Below are 19,281 nucleotides of genomic sequence, written 5' to 3' on the forward strand. Positions count from 1 at the left end.
GCAATATTAGGCCTACTGCAGACGGGCGATTCCTCCCCATGCTAAACAAATTAGGAAAAGTAATATGACTTCCTTGACATTTTGAGAAATGAAGTGACCTCCTAGCGACCTGGAGGCTGACCAAGCCTTTGTGTTTGTAGTGAAAGACAACAAGGAAGCAGCTAGGGATCTTCATGAAGAAAGCTGAACTACAGAAACCACAGAAACTGAACACAGAAATCACTACTGGCTTAGTCACGTGGAGAGCTGGTGATAGTCAAGTGATACTGAGGCAAGTGAACTAAGGTGAAATACACGTATTAGCTAGCAGCATATTAAATGAAAATTGTAATCTCCTCCTTAATTGATTTCTGGAGTCTTGGCTATGGTTCCCCTATCTCCAGACTGTGTCTGCGTAATTTAGAAGCTCCTTCATTAAGGCTGGGACAGATGTGGCCTTATCTGTTATCTGTATACTTTGTATTTCGCAAGGTGTTACAGCCTGGAACACTGAATAGTTTCCTGAGATGGAATGATGAATAACTCAGCTATGAACTAAAAATACTATATTTTTACATCACACAAATTTCTCAAAAGCTTTTGAATAGAAATGTAGTTTGACGCTGCAGAAAGAGCCTCCTGCCAGCACTGGGATAAGTCCAGCGGAGTTATCAAAGCCCAGGTGCTGGGTCCCCAGGGTGTGGTGACACCCGGCCTGCAACAGGAAGCGTAACAGCACATGAGATAGTGCCCATAAAAACAAGCAGCAGCAAGCGCCAAGTGGGACTTTGACTGGAACTGCAGCTGGATTGCAAAACTTGGGATCTGCCTCGGTCAGGGACACCTCCACCATCATCTGCCTCCTCCGAGGGCTAAGCAAGTAAGCTGTTCTTGCTGCTAGAAACTGTAGATAGTAATAAGCCATGCTGATTGCTATTTTTTTAGTGTGATAATAAAGCTCTAATTATACCCACAGTCCTGTGGCTGGTCCTTATTCTACCAAGGACCCCTAAAAGAACCTGCTCGTTGGGTGATACACTGTTTTTAAAGCAACTATTTTTGCAAGAGCATGGATTAAAATTCCTGCTGTTCACATCTTCTCATTTAATGCATTTTACATGCAGGAAAAAAAAAGAGAAAGAAAGCGAGCAACTAATTAATTCCCCAAGTATGGTAAATTTCTGATTGCATAAAAAATATCCAGCTATTTCTTGCATGGCAGAAAGACAAAATAAATTGTGTATACTTTAGCCCAAGGTTATATGTAATCTTACTTGTATTTTAAAATAAAAACCTGAGTAAATTCATATTACTTTACTCACACACTTGAGAAAAATCCATTACCATTCCATCCAATCCAATCCAACAAGTTAATCTTGTGAATCAGTGCATGTCCCCCTTAACTATGGTATGTCAGTTGTTCTGGTCTACACTCTTGAATTTTCTTTGGCAAGAAATATTACGATATACCTAAAGTCAGAAAACACACCATAACTGAAATATGTGATTTCCCTGAAATATTTGTGTTACAGAAAAAATCTTTTAACTGCTGCAACTGTTAACTATACTTTCACACTTGGTTACCAAAACCCAAATAAAACAATGCACAGTCTATGTTAATAAATTTTGTATCAGCTCCAACAACACTGCTTTTTAAGTCATTTCTAAGTTATTTTCTAAAATGCAGACTATCAGTCTTGTACCTGAAGCACTCCTCCTCCTGCTGCCATGAGCAGCACCTCCTCTGCATAGTTGCTGAGTTTATTTCCATTGCATAAACTCTCTGAGCAATATCTCAACTTCAAGTGGAACTTGGTTAAATACAGCATCTCTAAAATTTAGAAGTGCAAAGCGCTAGATTAAACAACTGCCCTTCTAAAATCAGTGTCTTGTTTTTGATGTGTTATTGTGCAAAACAGGATGAAATCAGTCCCTCTGTATGACGAAACCAACAGTCTGTTCCCTGGCTGTTCTTAACTGCCTCAAGCAGCCTCCTTGGCGAGGTTTCTGAAGTATTCTGAGTAAAGCACTTGCAACACCTTTAAAAATTCTAATTAATCTACTCTAGATATCACTGCATTTTTTTCTACCTTTAAAATTCTATTACCTCTTTCTAGCAGATGGAGAACCCTTGAGCTCCCACTGATATTGATACGAACTGCCAAGCTCAGCACTCTCTGGTACACAAGTGAAAGTACCTAGTAAATGAAAAGTTAGCTAAGTCAAACAGAACGAATACCTACAGAGTGTTCTTTTCAGAAGGAAGTTTTCAGCAGATGAAGAACTGAAAAAATACATAGGATGTTACATATAAGGTGGTGCTACTTAGCTGAACTGATAGGCAAGTACATTATTAGTAGCCAGGAGCAAGCTTCCAGTGGCTTTAGGAAGTCAGGGCTAGCAGAGGGATAATTAACACAAGGGCAACTGCGTGAGCTCCTCTGACCCATTGTCTTGTTCACAAGAGCAGACGAAAGCAGTTACTCCATGGAAGAATAAGAGAAGCAAACAGCAACACTTCTACCTCAATCTCCTCCAGCCTCCTCCAGATTATGACTTGGCGGCTTCCAAAGGCACGGGCACTTCTGCATGGAACTCTCAGGTCTCTCTGTGACCACGTCTGGTACACCCCTGCACCACTCACCAACACTTTGCATCCACAACAGCCTAGGGCAAGAAGTTCCAGTGCCTAATTGCACGTTATGTGAAGAACCACAACCTTCGGCTTGACCTGCCAGCTTCATTCGCTGTCACCTGACTCTCTTAGCAGAATAAGCAGTGAACGATCAGCCCCTATTGATCCTGCCATGATTTTAGAGATTTCCATGGATCTCACCTGATTTTTTTTTTTATTTTATTTTACTCGTTTGGATACCTCACACTCGTTAGACATTTGTACAAAGCTCTGGCACACTTATATCATTTCTCCTCTCCCTCTCTGAACAATTACAGGTTCCCACATACATTCCTTAAGGTGAGTGACACCAGGGTTGCAAACAGAGTTCAACATGCTCTATTAATTAATGGTAAGAATCGAGAAGCTGGGTACTGGAGTTGTGTTGGGTTATCCTGAAAAGGGAACGATGAGCACAGAGAGGGCTGCTAACGATCCTCTGGGCTGGCTTTGGGATCAGTTCATCCCAGTTCAGTACACGGTTCTGACTTGGATGTAAAAGCAAGATGGATTGTGTGACATTTGCAGTTGACACTGATCAGAGATGACTAAGAACCAGCAATGCAGCATGGCTGGAAAGGGCCGGTCAGTTGTAGGTACATAGTTTCAAATGTTTCCAGTTGATAATTAACACCATTGTCCAGTGGACTGAAGAGATTCATGCAAAAATACTGTGTAAATTCCAGACACTTTCTCATGTTCAAGAATGATTAATTTAAGCTGGTCAGCACAGAATGGAGTCTTGGACAAGCAAATGGGTCTCATGAAAGGTTTTAAAAGCGTGGCCTGCATATAAAAATGTGAGAGGAGATGGAATTTACAAGACAACGGGTGTTGATTAAAAAGGCAGTATTAAGCTGCTGAAAAATATTGTTACAAGATAAACGGATATAAATTGAATATGAATGCATGATATATGGGGAGAACGTTTTTAACTATCAGAGGAAAAAGTCTTTAGATATCTTTCTGCTTTTTCTATAGTGGGGAAAGGAACGTAAATTGTTTCAAGATGGAATGTCTTAACTTTATGGAAGGGAGGGCTAAAAGGACACAAAGGATACAGTGAAGACAGAATGGCTCACATGGGAAAACAAATATTTATGACAAATAACTGGGGTGACAAGACAGAAGAGAAAAGACCCTGGCGGTAAGAAGAGGAAGGAGAAAGATACCAAACTTCCAGTGAGAGAAGTTAAGAGGTTTAAGTAGTAGGATTTCAGACATTATGCATTTTTTTTTTCCCCAGAAGGTAACTGAGATATGAAAACATAAGATACTGCATCTCCTCTTGAGTAATCCGCAGGCACGTTAAAGAAGGATTTGGGTCACCAGGACCCCTGCTACACATAAAGCTGCGAGAAGGAAGCATCTAGGGCATCGCATCCCCTCCTGGGCAGCATGTGGGTGTGGGAAGAGGAAAGCAGCCCAGACTGCGGGGCGAGCAGGCGGAGGGAGCTGCTGGGCTGCGCCTGCATTCGGTGCGTTGCCCCTTTAATTGTGTCCCCAGCCCTCGGGCGTCTCTGTCCAACGCCCACGTCAGCAAATACCTTTTGTTTCTCTCACGTTCGGGCTGCCAGGGCTCGGGGCTGCGCGACCAGCACGGCGCCGTGAGCCGCAGCGAGCCCCGAGCGGGGGCCGGGACCCCGCATCCTCCGCCTGCTCCTCCCGGCCGAGCGGCAGCCGCCCGCGGAACCCAGCCGGTGAGTGGCGGCTGCGCAGCCCCGCTCTTGGGCTCGGAGCGGGCGCCGGGGCCGGGGCAGCCCGGGGCGGGCTGCGGCGAGGGACGTCGGGGGCTCCGGGGCGCCGGCAGCCGGCGGGAGCCGGCGGGAGCGGGGGGCGGCCGGGCTGCGGAGCGGCGGGGAGAGCGGCGCGGGCGCCATTTGCAGCCCCGGGCGCGGCTGGAAGGAGCCGGGCGCGGCAACAAAGGGCTGCGCGGGAGCGGGCGGCGGGTGCGCGGCGAGAGGGGCCGCGCGGGGCGGGCTGGGGCGCTGCCAGCGCGGGGCGGCCGCGGGCAGCGGCAGCGGGGCCGCGCCGGGCACCGGGCGGCGGGCGGCGGGGAGCGCCCGAGGCGCCGGCTGCGCGGGAGCCGGGGCTCCGGTGGGGCGAGCGGCTCGGGGGGGCTGCGGGGAGCCGTGCTGTGCCGTGCCGAGCCGCAGCCGCCGGAGCGGCGTCGTGCCCGGTGCTGCCGCCCGCGCAGCCGGGAGGTGGCTCCGCGCCTGCCGGGCGGGGGCCCTGCGCCGCCGGGCGTCCCGGGCTGCCCGGGCGCGGGTGAGCGGCGGCGGCCTCTGGTGGTGCCGCGGAGCCCGGCTGGGAGCGCTGCGGCCGCCCAGGGCTCGGCCGCCGGGTGCCCGCTCGCGGTGCCTGCGGCGGCGGGGAGCCGGGCCCGGGCGGTGCGGCCACGGCACGCCGGGGATGGGGACAGCGTCCGAGCGTGGCGGCCGGAGGGCTCCGCGGCTTCTGGGCTCCGGTCCGGGCGCTGCGCGGCTCCCGGTGGCTGCGCGCATCCCGCATCCCGCATCCCTCGCGTGTCCGAGCGCCGCGCTGGAGCACAGACGTGGCTGAGATTATCGTGGTCAGGCGTAGCGGGCTCTGCCATCCCCTCGGGCTTTTCTCTTCGAAAAAGGATGAATGATCGTGGATATTGTAACTTAAACGGATTTACAAATTTGAGTCTATTTTTTTTTCAAAATATCTATACAACTGTTTTTTTGACATCTTTTACGGAGTTGCACAATGCTGAAATCAAGATTCTTATTTTTAATTTTTTTCTATTTCTTAGAGTGACTTGCATCTTGTCTGGAATGGAGATTTCTTCTCACCAGTTTCACCTCTTGCAGCAACTAAATGAGCAGCGCAGGCAGGACTTGTTCTGTGACTGCAATATCCTGGTGGAGGGAAAGGTCTTTAAAGCACACCGAAATGTGCTGTTTGCCAGCAGCGGGTATTTCAAAATGCTCCTTTCACAGAGTTCGAAGGAAACTACTCAGCCAACGACAGCCACCTTCCAGGCCTTTTCTCCTGACACATTTACGGTTATCCTAGATTTTGTGTATTCAGGCAAACTGTCCCTCACCGGTCAGAATGTCATCGAAGTCATGTCAGCAGCAAGCTATCTTCAGATGACCGATGTTATCAGCGTGTGTAAAACGTTCATTAAGTCTTCACTAGACATCAGTGAGAAGGAGAAGGATCGCTACTTCAGCCTGTCAGACAAAGAGGTAAATTCAAATGGCGTGGACCGATCCTGCTTGTACAGCGCTGGCTGGCGAGCAGAAAGCAGCCCCCCGCATTCCCACTTAAATCCAGATCAAGGGACTTGCATGATGGGTGGAAACGCTTGGAGCAATTTCAACTACTATCCTGCTTCTCAAAGAAATGCGCAGCAACAGCTGTCCAAACATGACCAAAGGCAGGATTCCATCAAGAAATCCCGGCACCTGGGACTACAGCAACCTTCTGACATTCCTCACTATAAATCAAGCAAACTGGAGGACAGGGCTGCTGAGCCTGCTGGCCACATTACTCAGTCTGAGGAGCAAGTTCAGATTGAAACAGAAGTTGAATCTCCTCATGTGGGATACCAGTATGGTCAAGGGTCTGATGTGATCTCAAGAAGCTTGGCTGTGTCACAGCAGGAGCACGAATCACCCCGTTCTTCGAGTAAATCCAAGTCTTCAAAAGCAGATGAGCCGTATGCAAGCATGCCCTCAATTCTAGGTGTCATGGGAGGCTGGACTGAAGGTAAATTTGTTTTAATGCTGCAATCATCTGTTAATCATCTGGTGTCAGTGAGAAAATACACATTGCTGAAAGAGTGTGCGTTTACCAGAAATACATTTCCGTTTTCCAGAAATGTAAGCTTGGAAAGCAAAGCTCTGTTTTTCAGTAATTATGAATAAATGAAGTAAATGAATAAAGAAATAATTACGAAGAAATTAAATCAAAGTAGTCTTTCAAAATACATAATCTTTAGTGTCTCTACAGCTCCAGACTCATGATCATCTTGTTTTTTTTAAGCTCGTTTTAATATAGCTAATGGTCCACTCCTTTTCCTTTGTTGCATTCCTGTGTAATTTATAGGAAAACACAAAATCTTTGTATTTGAAAAGACCTATGATATATTTTTTTAAAAAAAACAGGAGTGATTTTCTATTCTGTTTCTGTTGCTTTTCATAACTAGAATACAGTTTCTTAGAGCGTGACTGGAAGTGTTATGACTTTTTTTTTTTTTTTAAATAAAATTATTTCCTAACAGATGATCTGCCCAGGATGAGGTTCAAGTGCCCGTTCTGTACTCACGTGGTAAAAAGAAAAGCAGACCTAAAGCGTCACCTTCGCTGTCACACAGGAGAGCGCCCTTACCCTTGCGAGGCATGTGGGAAAAGATTTAGCAGGCTAGATCACCTAAGTAGCCATTTTCGAACAGTATGTATTTTTAGTAACTGCATGATTTGTTCAATGTGTAAATCTGTCTCAGTAAAATTAAACACAGTACAAGTGTATCTCATTGATATAATGACTCCCATAAAGAAGAGGTAGTAGATAATTAAGCTGGTTTTGTTTAAGTCAATTTGAAGCATAATTCCTATGAGAGAGGATGCATTTCTTTGTTAATTGATGGTTTGCAAAGGTAGTGTGCTATCTAAGTCCTGTAATAGAGCTTAAGTGGACAATCACAGCACTCAATGTTGTTTTATTTTAAAAGTTTGATGACTTCCTCAAAATGAGTTAATGCTACCACTTGATGCTACTCCAGCCCTACTTCTGTGATCTTAAAAACACTTCTCTCTGGATAAAATATCAAATTTATTCATTTCAATTTTCCCAGATTCATCAGGCTTGTAAACCTATCTGCAGAAAGTGTAAACGCCACGTGACTGAGCTAACAGGACAAGTGGTCCAAGAGGGGACAAGACGTTACAGACTCTGTAATGAGTGCTTGGCTGAAGCTGGCATAGACAGTATTCGCATTGACTTGGAGGCTGAAGCACCCCTTGAATTTCCAGCAGATGGGGATAAGGATTCCAGGTGGCACTATGGGGAAGACAACAGATCTGATGTGGAGATTGTGGAGGATGGGTCATCCGACTTGGTCATTCAGCAGGTTGATGATAGTGAGGATGAAGCAGACGAAAAGGATGTAAAACCAAGCATTAGGTAGTTGGAAGATGAGCGTTAGTACGTTCTCCGTTTTACATGGAATTCCTGTCCTGACCATAAGCCCTCCACCAGCCTGTTATTGTACAAAGACTTATTGGTTTCTCTTGAACAGGTCCAGACTTGCATGTTTATGGACATATCATTGGGTCCATTCTGAGTTTTGCTATTGAAATACCCATACTTTGCTTCACTAGAAATAACCCATTCTTGAATGAAATGATGGCTGAACATGGACACTGATGTACTACATGGATAAAAGTCTACTACTTTTTGTAGTAGACAGTGGGTCTCTTCTCAAAACCTCTTTCATGGGGGTAGGGTCTAAATACTCTTCTAGAAAAAAAGTCGCACACCATTGTAAATTACCCAATTTTTACACTTTTAGAGATGTTGGCTTTATATGTGGTATTTCCCAGTGATGAGAAAAGTCTAAGTACCCCACCACCGCCATCTCCACTGTAGAATATAAAGGCAACTGCTCTTCAGCATTCAGAAATGAAGATAATCTTCCAGGAAATTTCATGAAGTCTTCATAATATGATTAGAAAAGCCGGGCAGAGAATTAAGAAAAAGCGCGTAATTTTTTTTAGCACATATATCTGGAAAAGCACTTTCTTGTAAAAAAATATTCTAATAAGGAGAATCTTTAGCAGATCATTAATTCAAGACTTATTTCCTTACAAGAAAATAAACACATGAATGCTAGTCCCAGTCAATGCATCAGAGATAAAGTGGTTATGAATATGGATCAGTAATTGATGCCAGTAGATGTTTTATTCATTCTGAAAATTGGGAACTCAGATTGGAGTGTGTTTTAATAGCCATTGGTAAAATACCTTTTTTTTTTATTTATAAACATTGCAAAAGTGGCAAAGTGGCATGACTGGTAGCCCTGCATCCACAGTGTTGCCATTGGCAGTGGCATCTTTTCAATGCCAGCATGAATGAAACAATCCTGACAAGGTTACTTTGGCTGCTGTGTTCTCTCTTTGTTCCCTGTTTTATTCACCATTAATGGAGGCAGAGCCAACTTGTATAGCATGTATACTCTATCGTTAGAAATGGAACTGATGACATTTTACATTTGAAACCATTAACTACTCTTGTTTGTATTGACCTACCCTCAGTTTAAACTGGTGAGTTTTAAGATGGAGTCCTTATCGATTTATATATTCCCAAAGTCACCCAGTCACCAAGAGAACATATTCCAACCTTTTTCAGTCTGTGCTGTATGCCAGTGACAAATAGGTATTGAAAGTTCTAGACATCATATTTGTTTAACTTCACCTACAATTAGACTACAAGAGATGAGATGATTAATGTTGAAGAAAGTTTCCTTTTAAAACAAAATTAAGTCACTTTGTTTTCTAACTTGGTGAGTTCTGCTTAACCAGCACTGCAAAGAGGAGAGGAGGAGAAGTATGCTGCTGGGTGGTTTTACTTGGCATTTTCTTGGACAGAAATGAGTTTTACTGGTCTTCATATTGTGATCATTGTACTCGATGGGTACAGGCTTAGGAAACTTTGTCTTTTTTTAACAATTTTGTAAGCATGTTTGGCTGAAACCTGGGGTTAATTACAGAGCAATTACATATATATATACACTATATAATCTCTTTCCCAGGGACAGCTAAAAAGTCACTATTTTATTTTTATTTCTGTAAAAACTGTATAGCCTTGTTATTATCATATTTACCAGAGTGTGCAGCATTTTCTTACCAGGCTGCAGATGGCCAGCCTAGGTGCCTCACAACTGAGAGCTGGAGCACATCCTCAGTTGATGGTGCTAGCATTAAGCACCTCCCTCAAACATGCAGGGTGTCGAGCAGCACCCAGTCCATATGTTCCAAGAAGACCATTCTTTTTCCATTTGTCCAGTTGGAAAATGATATTATATTGCTCCTACAGAAATTAGTGTCCATTGGCTTAGACATGGGGGAGAGAGGAGGAAAAAGGGGAGAATTTACCAAATTTTCTGATGAGCTGTACAAAAACATCTTTTCCAAACAAACTTGCCTTGATTTTATGTTTCCCTTTGCTCAGCAGTCCACAAAATGGACTTGACATGAAAACAGCTAGTTATTTTCTTGGAGCTTATTACTCCTAAAATTCATAATATTAAATGGTTAAGAAATACTCCGCAGGCAACCATAACTAAATCAAATATATAACAAATTAATATATAAAGGAATACAGAATAACTTCAATCAATGGCAAATTTTGACAGAAAATGCTTGCCAAAATAGAATTGAATAGATTTTTCATTTCCCTTTAAATTAAGCAGTATGCACAATGCTGGGTACCAGTGCCTGCTGTCCCAGAATACAAAGTAACTGGGATTAATCTCTGTCTGTGTTTGGGGACTGATTAAAGGGAAGTACACTGGGGGATATACAGTGTCACTCTAGGCCTGAAATCTTAACTGCCAACTGCAAAGGTGAGACTATTAAGTGTTCTTGTATACCTGAGGGAGTTTTTAGAAGCAAAGGGATTTCTGGATCAATACTCAATTTAATTAGATATTGTAAATCTAAGAATAGTGAGGACCAGATGCTTCAGAAAAAAAGATGTGAAGTGGCTATAATGGGCAAATGGAACAATCTATCCATATGAAGACATTAACTGTAGGCAAATTAATTGCTGATTTGCCTTGGCAAACAAGGGTTTTTACTGCTTTTATACGTTGTTATTCTCAAATAGCGTACTTAAATATTTGTAGTCATTTTTAAAGTATCTTATTAAGCTTGGAGTTTTAGCCCAAGGCTGCGATACCCACAGGTCAGTTACGTTTTATATTTTAAAAAGGTTACCATTTTTACATTTGTTGCTTTCATTTCAGTTGTTGTTCCGTTATTTTTGTATTACAAGACAAGATAAATGTTAAGTGCCTTATGTTTTCTATGTCATTCATTTTACATAGCCGGTCATGTATTTTTGCTTGTTTTTCTTTAAATGAAAGTAACCCTGTTTTGATTTCTTTTAATCTCCTTGCATTGCCTCTGATAACTGTCTTCATACTCTTGTCAGGCTCACAGGCCGCTCATTAGCAGAAGTAACATTTTCTTTTTTTTCTCCAAGGACGAAAGCAAAGGGCATAAAGGATTGTTCCCACATAATTTAATTTACCTGACAACAACTGTTTTGAATGATGCTTTTAGAACTTTGTTAGGTCACAAGAAAGACACCTGGTTTTATCTTTAGATGCTAGAGAAGGCTGTATAGGACTGCATTGACTTCTGCTGATATTGATCCGTTCAGATTCTGCTTCTGTACTGCCATTGTACATCCAAGTCAAAGTTCAGGAGGTTTAAATTGTAGTGCAGCATTGGAACAGGCAGTTCAGAGAGCAGCCTCCTAGATTGCTGCCCTTGAAGGTGTTCCAGATTTGGCTAGACAAAGCATGGCTGATCCAAGATGACATTGGTGCTAGCCTTCTTCCTCTAGGAGGTAGGACTGGAGACACTCAGAGCTCTCCTGTGACCAGCAGTTCTATGATTTTTGCTATTATTTTTATTTTTCCTTGTACATTTTTCATCATCATCATGACTCTTTCTGATTGCTTTGAACGCTCTTAAGTGCTACTTCTTAATGCATATTTTGATTCTTCACTGGTTTTCAATATGCCATTCTCTTGTCTTCTGCTTTTCCATTCCTCGTTTACTCTGATTAGGTGGTGGGTGTCAACTTCAAGGAACATTCCTCTTATACCTCTATTTCTGTGTGCAATCCTGGGTTCCTTGTCCTGTTCCTCTGTCTGTACTTTGTCATTGAAAGACTGCCTCTGTTTGCTTGGTTTATGTTTATTGTGTTCAAAAAACCACAGTCAAGAGTAAAGACATAGATTCATCATCCCCCATTTAGTGTCTCAGCTTTAACTGTCTTATTTTCTGGCAGCTATCTTGCTGTTCCTTAAAAAGATGAGACATGGAATCAAAACCATCTTCCTTCTCCTGTTTCAGGTAATTCATAAACAATTCCACATGCCAGGTAAACCTATGATTTATGTGATACTAGATTTTGTTTTCTCCTTCAACTGCTGCATAAATATACCCCATTTTTTTTTTCCATTAAGTTATCTAAAGTTATGTATTTATTATAAAAAAAAACAAAAAAAACCACTTGTCATTTTTTTAAAAGGTTTGGGAAAACAGGCTTTCAGCTGTTATTTTCATAATTAATACCAAAAAAATACCCAAAAGCTCAAAATGAATGTCCTTTTCCAACCATTTGGTATATATTCAATTCTCATTCTGAAGAACTGAGATTTAAAAAAAAAACAAAAAAAACAAATATATTTGTTTAGTGTGAGCTATGAAAATATTTGAGAGCCCCAGAGATCTCTGTAGCAGAAAAAAATGATTAGATACTGACAGTGACTGCTGCATGTATAATCCTTTCTTTACTCCTGGCTCTTCAGAAGAAATATGCCATCCTCCATGATTTCGGCACTCTTTCAATTTTTCAATGAAAATTTATATATATATATATGTATGTATATATATAATTCTGCTGGTATTATGGAATATATTCAGTTTCTTCCCTGAAGCATCTGGTCACTGTCAGAGATTATTCCATTACCTAGCTATGCCAATGTCTACATTTCTTATATTTTGGTTCCTATAGTCTGCAGAAGTACTTGGCTTTGAACTTCAGATAGCCTAACTGGGCTAATAGTACTGTATCTTCAGCTCCATTTATTATTTAAATTGACCTTGATGAAACTGAAAAATGCCCGACCTGCCATCTGGCTACAGCTGAATCAAGGACTGTTCCTGGGTCCCTCTCTGACAGTCATTAGCATCTGTTAGCATAACAACAGTGCTATATAGCTGAGCGTCTATCTAAAATCTCAACTGCTGAGGGTTAGCAGAGTTAAGGGAGGATTACAGCTATTTTTATGTATTTTTTAACCCAAGTCTCTAGGTTAAAGTTATCAGTCAGACTAGGATAAGCACATGTGCTCAGGGTTTAGTTAATGAATTTACAACTTCGTTAGAAACCATAACTGGACTGCAGAGGCCAGCAGTTTACATATACGATCTGGTCAAGCTGGCAGCGGGGACTTCTAATAATTTGCAAGGTAGAGCAACACGAGTTATAAACCCAGAACAATTACTTCTATGTTCCTTTTAAGTTTCTACATGGATAAGTACAGCAGAATTGTAAGGGCAGTAGTTCCATATTCTAGCACAGATGTTCCAACACCACCTTGTTGATTTTTCTGAAATATCTCAGGGAAGTCTGAAGTCGATTGAAGGTTGCTATTAGTTGGAAGGCAGCATAAATGTGAATGAAAGGAGAAAAAACTAATTCTAGCAAAAAGGGCTGAGTTTTGGAACAAAGAGTCATAATCATCCAGTCCTTGCCTGCAGACATTCAGTGTAATTTTTCCATTAGGTAGCAGGGTCCCTATAACATATATTTCTGTGCATCAACACACATTTTTGCATCACAAATGTTAAACACAGGACAAAAGAAATTGTAAGGAAGAGCTGGGAGGAGTTGAAGGAAAAACATTTCTGTCTCTTGGTCTAGCTGTTGTACGAAATGAAACCCTAATGAAGTTCTATGTCACATTCCAATATGATTTTTTTTTTTAACTGTGAAAAATGGCAATTGTTCTTTTACCCTGTTCTAAATGAGCCTAACCGAGGAGGGTGCTATACCAGACGACCTCCAGAGGTCCCTTCTCAAAATTATTTGACGATGTCAAGTAACAAGATTGAAATTGTCTTCGAACAGGCATCCGGATTATTTTATCCACGTGGAAGAGGAAGAAAATATCTGTACTGTTGCACTCCCACTTGCAGTATGATGGTTTTGGGTGTCCTCCATTGTTTGAATACAAAACTTTCCTATTATAAAAATGTTGCTGTATCGAGTAACACAATATATCCTACTGCACAGAACTACAAATATTTCCCATTCAGGTGGCGCCTTCCTTCCACACACAAAAGCTATCTAGCCGTGCCGTTAACAATAGCAGTGCATTGTGTACGGTAAGGTAGCGGGCCTCCTGGGCAGCATGTGGGTGTGGGAAGAGGAAAGCAGCCCAGACTGCGGGGCGAGCAGGCGGAGGGAGCTGCTGGGCTGCGCCTGCATTCGGTGCGTTGCCCCTTTAATTGTGTCCCCAGCCCTCGGGCGTCTCTGTCCAACGCCCACGTCAGCAAATACCTTTTGTTTCTCTCACGTTCGGGCTGCCAGGGCTCGGGGCTGCGCGACCAGCACGGCGCCGTGAGCCGCAGCGAGCCCCGAGCGGGGGCCGGGACCCCGCATCCTCCGCCTGCTCCTCCCGGCCGAGCGGCAGCCGCCCGCGGAACCCAGCCGGTGAGTGGCGGCTGCGCAGCCCCGCGCCGGCCGCTCGGGCTCGGAGCGGGCGCCGGGGCCGGGGCAGCCCGGGGCGGGCTGCGGCGAGGGACGTCGGGGGCTCCGGGGCGCCGGCAGCCGGCGGGAGCCGGCGGGAGCGGGGGGCGGCCGGGCTGCGGAGCGGCGGGGAGAGCGGCGCGGGCGCCATTTGCAGCCCCGGGCGCGGCTGGAAGGAGCCGGGCGCGGCAACAAAGGGCTGCGCGGGAGCGGGCGGCGGGTGCGCGGCGAGAGGGGCCGCGCGGGGCGGGCTGGGGCGCTGCCAGCGCGGGGCGGCCGCGGGCAGCGGCAGCGGGGCCGCGCCGGGCACCGGGCGGCGGGCGGCGGGGAGCGCCCGAGGCGCCGGCTGAGCGGGAGCCGGGGCTCCGGTGGGGCGAGCGGCTCGGGGGGGCTGCGGGCTCTGAGCCGTGCTGTGCCGTGCCGAGCCGCTGGGGAGCCACAGACGCGCCTGGCCGGGCGGGGGCTCTGTGCCCGCCGGGCGTCTCGGGCTGCCGGGTCCGAGCGGCCGGGGAGCGGGTGAGCGGCGGCGGCGGCTTCTGCCGGGTCTGGGGGAGCCCGGCCGGGAGCTGGGAGAGGCTCTGCCCGCCGCTGGCCGCAGGGACTCGCACCCGGAGCGCGGCAGTCCGTGCTGCTGAAGGGCTGAGTCGTTTTTGTCCTGTCCGTGAATCCTTTCTGTCTTCTCGGATGCAATCTTGGACTTTTAGGTTATGCGCTCTTCTTGCCGAGGCATCTTTTCACCTCTTTTAGAGTTGTTCAATTTACTCCGCTATATTATGCGGGGCGCGGGGGTGGAGCTATATGGGACATGCGATGCTTGCAGCTTTCATGTTTTTAAAGATAGTGCTCATCTCTTAAAATAGCATTCAGCAACATCGATTTAGTTTTAGATTGTCATGAATATGCTTTTTAAATTTTTTTTTCTTTACTTTAGAGCAAGACTTCCTGTTACTCCCTCACTGGAATGGAGATTTCTTCCCATCAGTTTCACCTCCTAGAGCAGTTAAATGAGCAACGGAAGCAAGACTTATTTTGCGACTGCAGTATCCTGGTGGAGGGGAAGGTCTTCAAAGCGCATCGAAATGTCCTGTTTGCCAGTAGTGGATATTTCAAGATGCTGCTTTCACAGAGCTCCAAGGACACGAGTCAGCCAACAATAGCTACCTTCGAGGTCTTCTCTCCAGAGACATTTATGGTTATCCTGGACTTTGTGTATTCAGGCATATTGCCTTTAACTGGTCAAAATGTGATTGAAGTGATGTCAGCTGCTAGTTATCTGCAGATGACAGATATTCTTAATGTCTGCAAGACATACATTAAATCCTCCCTGGATATTAATGAAAAGGAGAAGGATCAATACCTTAGCCTTTCAGCCAAAAGTACCAACAGCGAACCTGCTCATCCAACTCTTTATCGGTCCAGAAGAAAAGCAAAGAGCAACCCAAGGCGTTCCTATTCAATTCCAGATGAAAAGGCTAACATGGTGAATGAAAACTCGTGGAGTAGTTACAGCAGCTACCTGTCCTCACAGATGATTCTTCAGCGGGCAGACACACAGCTATCAAAGAGGGGCAGAAAACAGAGCTCAACAAGAAAGCGCCGAAAGCATCTAGGATTGTCCCAAACTCGTGATTTTGGGCAGTGCAAATCAAACAAAGCTGAGCGGGCTGGCGAAGGTTGCAATGCATCGGACTCTAGTCACCTCTCTCGGGCTAGAGAGGAAGCTGATTTTGATGCAGAGAATGATGTTGATCATAATGATTATGGATATAATCACGAATCAGAAGTAATACCGAAGAGGTGGTCTGTTGCTCAGCTAGAACAAGAACTTTCGCGAACTTCTCCTGAGTTCATGGAATTAAAAGCAGAAGAACTGTACACCTCAGTGCCCACAGTTTTAGGTGTAATGAGTAGTTGGAATGAAGGTAAAAAAATACTTCTGATTTTGCAAAGTTGGCCTTTATTTAGAAGTCAGATAAGAGAATCTTGTATGGCTGCATGAGAACCAAAATGATGCCTAGTCTGTCAGGTTACTGACATACCACTTACTCTATTGTAGCGCCTGGCAGAATGAGAGGCTTTGAAGCCAGAACAGGACAAGAGAATTAGAATCAGAGAGCCTGACCCAGGTATTCTGTAGTTAAAATAATACGTGCCTGATTATTTGGACCTAAATGGAGTTTTATGATGCCTAAAGGGTTGCAATTGACTTAAGGACCTGAAGGACTGAATCACCCTTGTAACACCCCTGGTATCTGGCAGTAGTAGAGGTGTTCAGCCTGATCCTGTGCTCTTTACAAGAGAAGGTTCCTGGTGTTGGTGCCGTGCTGCATTTCCCTGAAGGTGCAAACCAACCCAGAACTTCACGATCGCTTGGTTGCACTGCATAAAGCGTCTAAGCTCTTGGTGAACTGGCAGCATGTGTCTGAGGTGGTGGAATAAAGCTGACAGCTATATTCTTACACACATTGTTTTGGGAACTAATCTAATATAGCTTATTATAAAGGCATAACTTTAAGGCTTCAAAATCCTACTATACTACAGAGATTACAAATACCTAATTTCTGAAGTAGTAGCTAATGCAAGAGTCAGCTATAATATACATTGTCATCTATGTATTCATGTTCATCTGTATGTCTAAAATTAAACACTTGGAATAAGGAAAAATATGTCATCAAATGCCTAACATATTCAGTAAGAACTACTGCTTTCTAGGGATGATATTTTGTGATTTTTTTTTTTTATTTAGTGACAAACCAGAGGAAAAATGACCTGCTACTTACTTAAGCTTAAAAATAATCAAATGTGAAGAAAGACTGCAGTGTTTGACATGTTCCCTGTGTTTCTGTGACAGATGACCTACCTCGGATGCGATTCAAGTGCCCCTTCTGCACACACACGGTGAAACGACGCGCAGACCTGAAGCGACATCTTCGGTGTCACACAGGGGAGCGACCGTACCCGTGTGAAGCGTGTGGGAAGAGATTCACTCGACTGGAGCATTTACGTAACCACTTCCAAACGGTACGCCATGTCAACAGGAGATTCAGCCTAGGAAAGAAAGCCCGAGATTTCATTGGTACCAGCTGTTCGGTCATTTCTATAACTAGTACCAGAGGGGTGTCCTAGCTGAGTATCAACTTCAATTATTCAGTATTTAAATTGGAAGATTTGATTTTTACCTTTACTTTTTAGAACAATCCAATGATTTTTCCTTTTTTCTTTTATTTAAAAATAAACTGTGTTTGGTTGAGCACTGACCTTTTCAAATTTTAAATCTTTTTAGATACATCAAGCTGGCAAACTTATCTGCAGAAAATGCAAGCGGCATGTAACTGACCTAACAGGATGTGTTGTTCAGCAAGGAACAAGACGCTACAGACTGTGCCATAAGTGTCTAGCAGAAGCTAATTTTGACAGCAACCCTGACGATTTAGATGCAGAACATTCTCCTGTCTCCTCCACAGGAAACAAACATTCCAGTTGGGCCTTGGAAGAGGAACAGAAATCAGATGATGAAACAATGGAGGAACCGTATAACTTGGTTGTCCGACATGTTAGTAGTGATGATACTCCGAATGAGGCAGATGAAAAGGTGAAACCAAATCTTAGGTAGATATATTTGTATATTTGTTATTGCTGTATTCAAGATTAAATTACTTGTGTTTTACCAACTAATGCTGGTTTATTAGTTCATTAAATATTGTTAAAATGATATCGTTAGAAACAAAATAGGGCTACAAACAAGTTGCTTTGTACTCACAGACACACAACAGTGTAACTACTTCTAAACATCATCCAGAAATTACTTATTATCTGGAAACTATTTAGAAAAATTGCTTTATATTTCTTCAAAGACTTACTCAGAGCTCCGGTTCATAAGGAAAGTATAAACTATTTTACAGTTCCACAAGGAAGATTCTATACTACATAGATTTAAAAAAATGATAATTTGCTTTGAAAAAGTCTTACAAAAGCATCTAAGAAATGTAAAACAATTTTGTTGACACTGTAACTAACATGTATATACACTTAAACTTCCTAAGAAAGGAGTAAACAAATAGAATTCGTCCTGCCGTACTGCAGCTTTGTTTTCTGATCTATCTGTTCCTCATAGTTCTGAAAAGCATGAACCATTTTAAAGAATAAACACTGCCATACAGAGTAGAATAATGAACAGCACATCTGTAGTGCATTTCCATAGTATGAGTTTGCCTTTTCAGGTATGAAGTTTTTTGGTTTTTTTTTTGTACTGTGAATTTAAAGCAAAGCTAAACTAACATGGTTCCAAGGAAATAAAAGCACAATCACTGGAAGTACAGTTCTCAGCTTTCTTCCATTTTTTTCAGGACTGGTGCAAGATTTGCTTAAACTCTTGTCTGTCTTATGCTAAAATACCACAGAGGACAAGCCTCTTTAATTTCAATGGGACACATCATGCATCATGTAGCTATTTTAGAAAAGCTATCCTAAAAAGAAAATAGGATGCTCAAAGGCTGCTTGACCAAACAATAAAAATTACAATTTCCTTTAGAGTTTAAGCAACCTTTGCACTTCTGGAGTCTTCAGCTTTAGTAACGATATTCTTTTTGCAGTCTTACTCTCTTTTGAGTAAGAGAACCAAGCCTCCCTAGAGAAACTGAAAATGGTTAGTGCTTTTTTTTTTTATTAAAAGGTGAAGTGAAAAAATAGAAGCTTTTTGGACTAAGTAGAGAATGGCATTAACAATGGGAACTCTTGATAGAGACCTGCTGTTTGCTCTCATGTCTCTTTTTTATTTCACTTTTCCTTAGAAAGGAAGGTTAGCAGGACCTGTAGCTTAAGGTTACTGCCAAATGAGCAAAAATTCCCTTTGGAGAATTTAAGAGCAGTCATACTGATTCAAGGTTCTGTCTCCACTGGCGTCATTAGCAGATAACTACTAATCTGAAGTAGAAGAGGACAACCCTATGTAAGAATTCCCTAATGCTCTCCCTGACTCCAAACATTTTCAGTTTAGGGGATTTTCTTAATTCAGGATTTAGTACATCTAGCAATCACCAATGCATGTCTCTTTGAAGTACTTCCCCACTTACCCTTAAACTCATCTATACTTACATCAACAGTAT

At 43.6% G+C, this 19,281-nt stretch overlaps 2 protein-coding genes across 5 annotated transcripts; both read left to right on the forward strand.

Annotated features, from left to right (window-relative positions):
* The first annotated feature begins 3,768 nt into the window (after nt 1–3,768).
* Nucleotides 3,769–10,705, forward strand: ZBTB8A (zinc finger and BTB domain containing 8A). Of its 2 annotated transcripts, none has more exons than XM_068658139.1 (4): nt 3,769–4,353; nt 5,433–6,394; nt 6,909–7,024; nt 7,482–10,705. In XM_068658139.1, the coding sequence occupies exons 2-4, from the start codon at nt 5,455–5,457 to the stop codon at nt 7,812–7,814; spliced, it is 1,389 nt and encodes a 462-aa protein (XP_068514240.1). In that variant the 5' UTR covers nt 3,769–4,353; nt 5,433–5,454; the 3' UTR covers nt 7,815–10,705. The 2 variants fall into 2 exon arrangements, with proteins under 2 accessions (XP_068514240.1, XP_068514239.1); XM_068658138.1 differs by having other exon boundaries at nt 3,804–4,353; nt 6,909–7,078.
* Nucleotides 10,706–10,949: 244 nt separating this feature from the next.
* LOC137843187 (zinc finger and BTB domain-containing protein 8A-like) lies at nt 10,950–18,494 on the forward strand. Of its 3 annotated transcripts, none has more exons than XM_068658135.1 (4): nt 10,950–14,140; nt 15,108–16,098; nt 17,028–17,197; nt 17,460–18,494. In XM_068658135.1, the coding sequence occupies exons 2-4, from the start codon at nt 15,138–15,140 to the stop codon at nt 17,787–17,789; spliced, it is 1,461 nt and encodes a 486-aa protein (XP_068514236.1). In that variant the 5' UTR covers nt 10,950–14,140; nt 15,108–15,137; the 3' UTR covers nt 17,790–18,494. The 3 variants fall into 3 exon arrangements, with proteins under 3 accessions (XP_068514236.1, XP_068514238.1, XP_068514237.1); XM_068658137.1 differs by lacking the exon at nt 10,950–14,140 and adding an exon at nt 14,274–14,396 and having other exon boundaries at nt 15,110–16,098; XM_068658136.1 differs by lacking the exon at nt 10,950–14,140 and adding an exon at nt 14,716–14,880.
* The last annotated feature ends 787 nt before the right edge of the window (nt 18,495–19,281 follow it).

This window comes from Anas acuta, chromosome 21, assembly GCF_963932015.1.
Source record: "Anas acuta chromosome 21, bAnaAcu1.1, whole genome shotgun sequence".
NCBI lineage: Eukaryota > Metazoa > Chordata > Aves > Anseriformes > Anatidae > Anas > Anas acuta.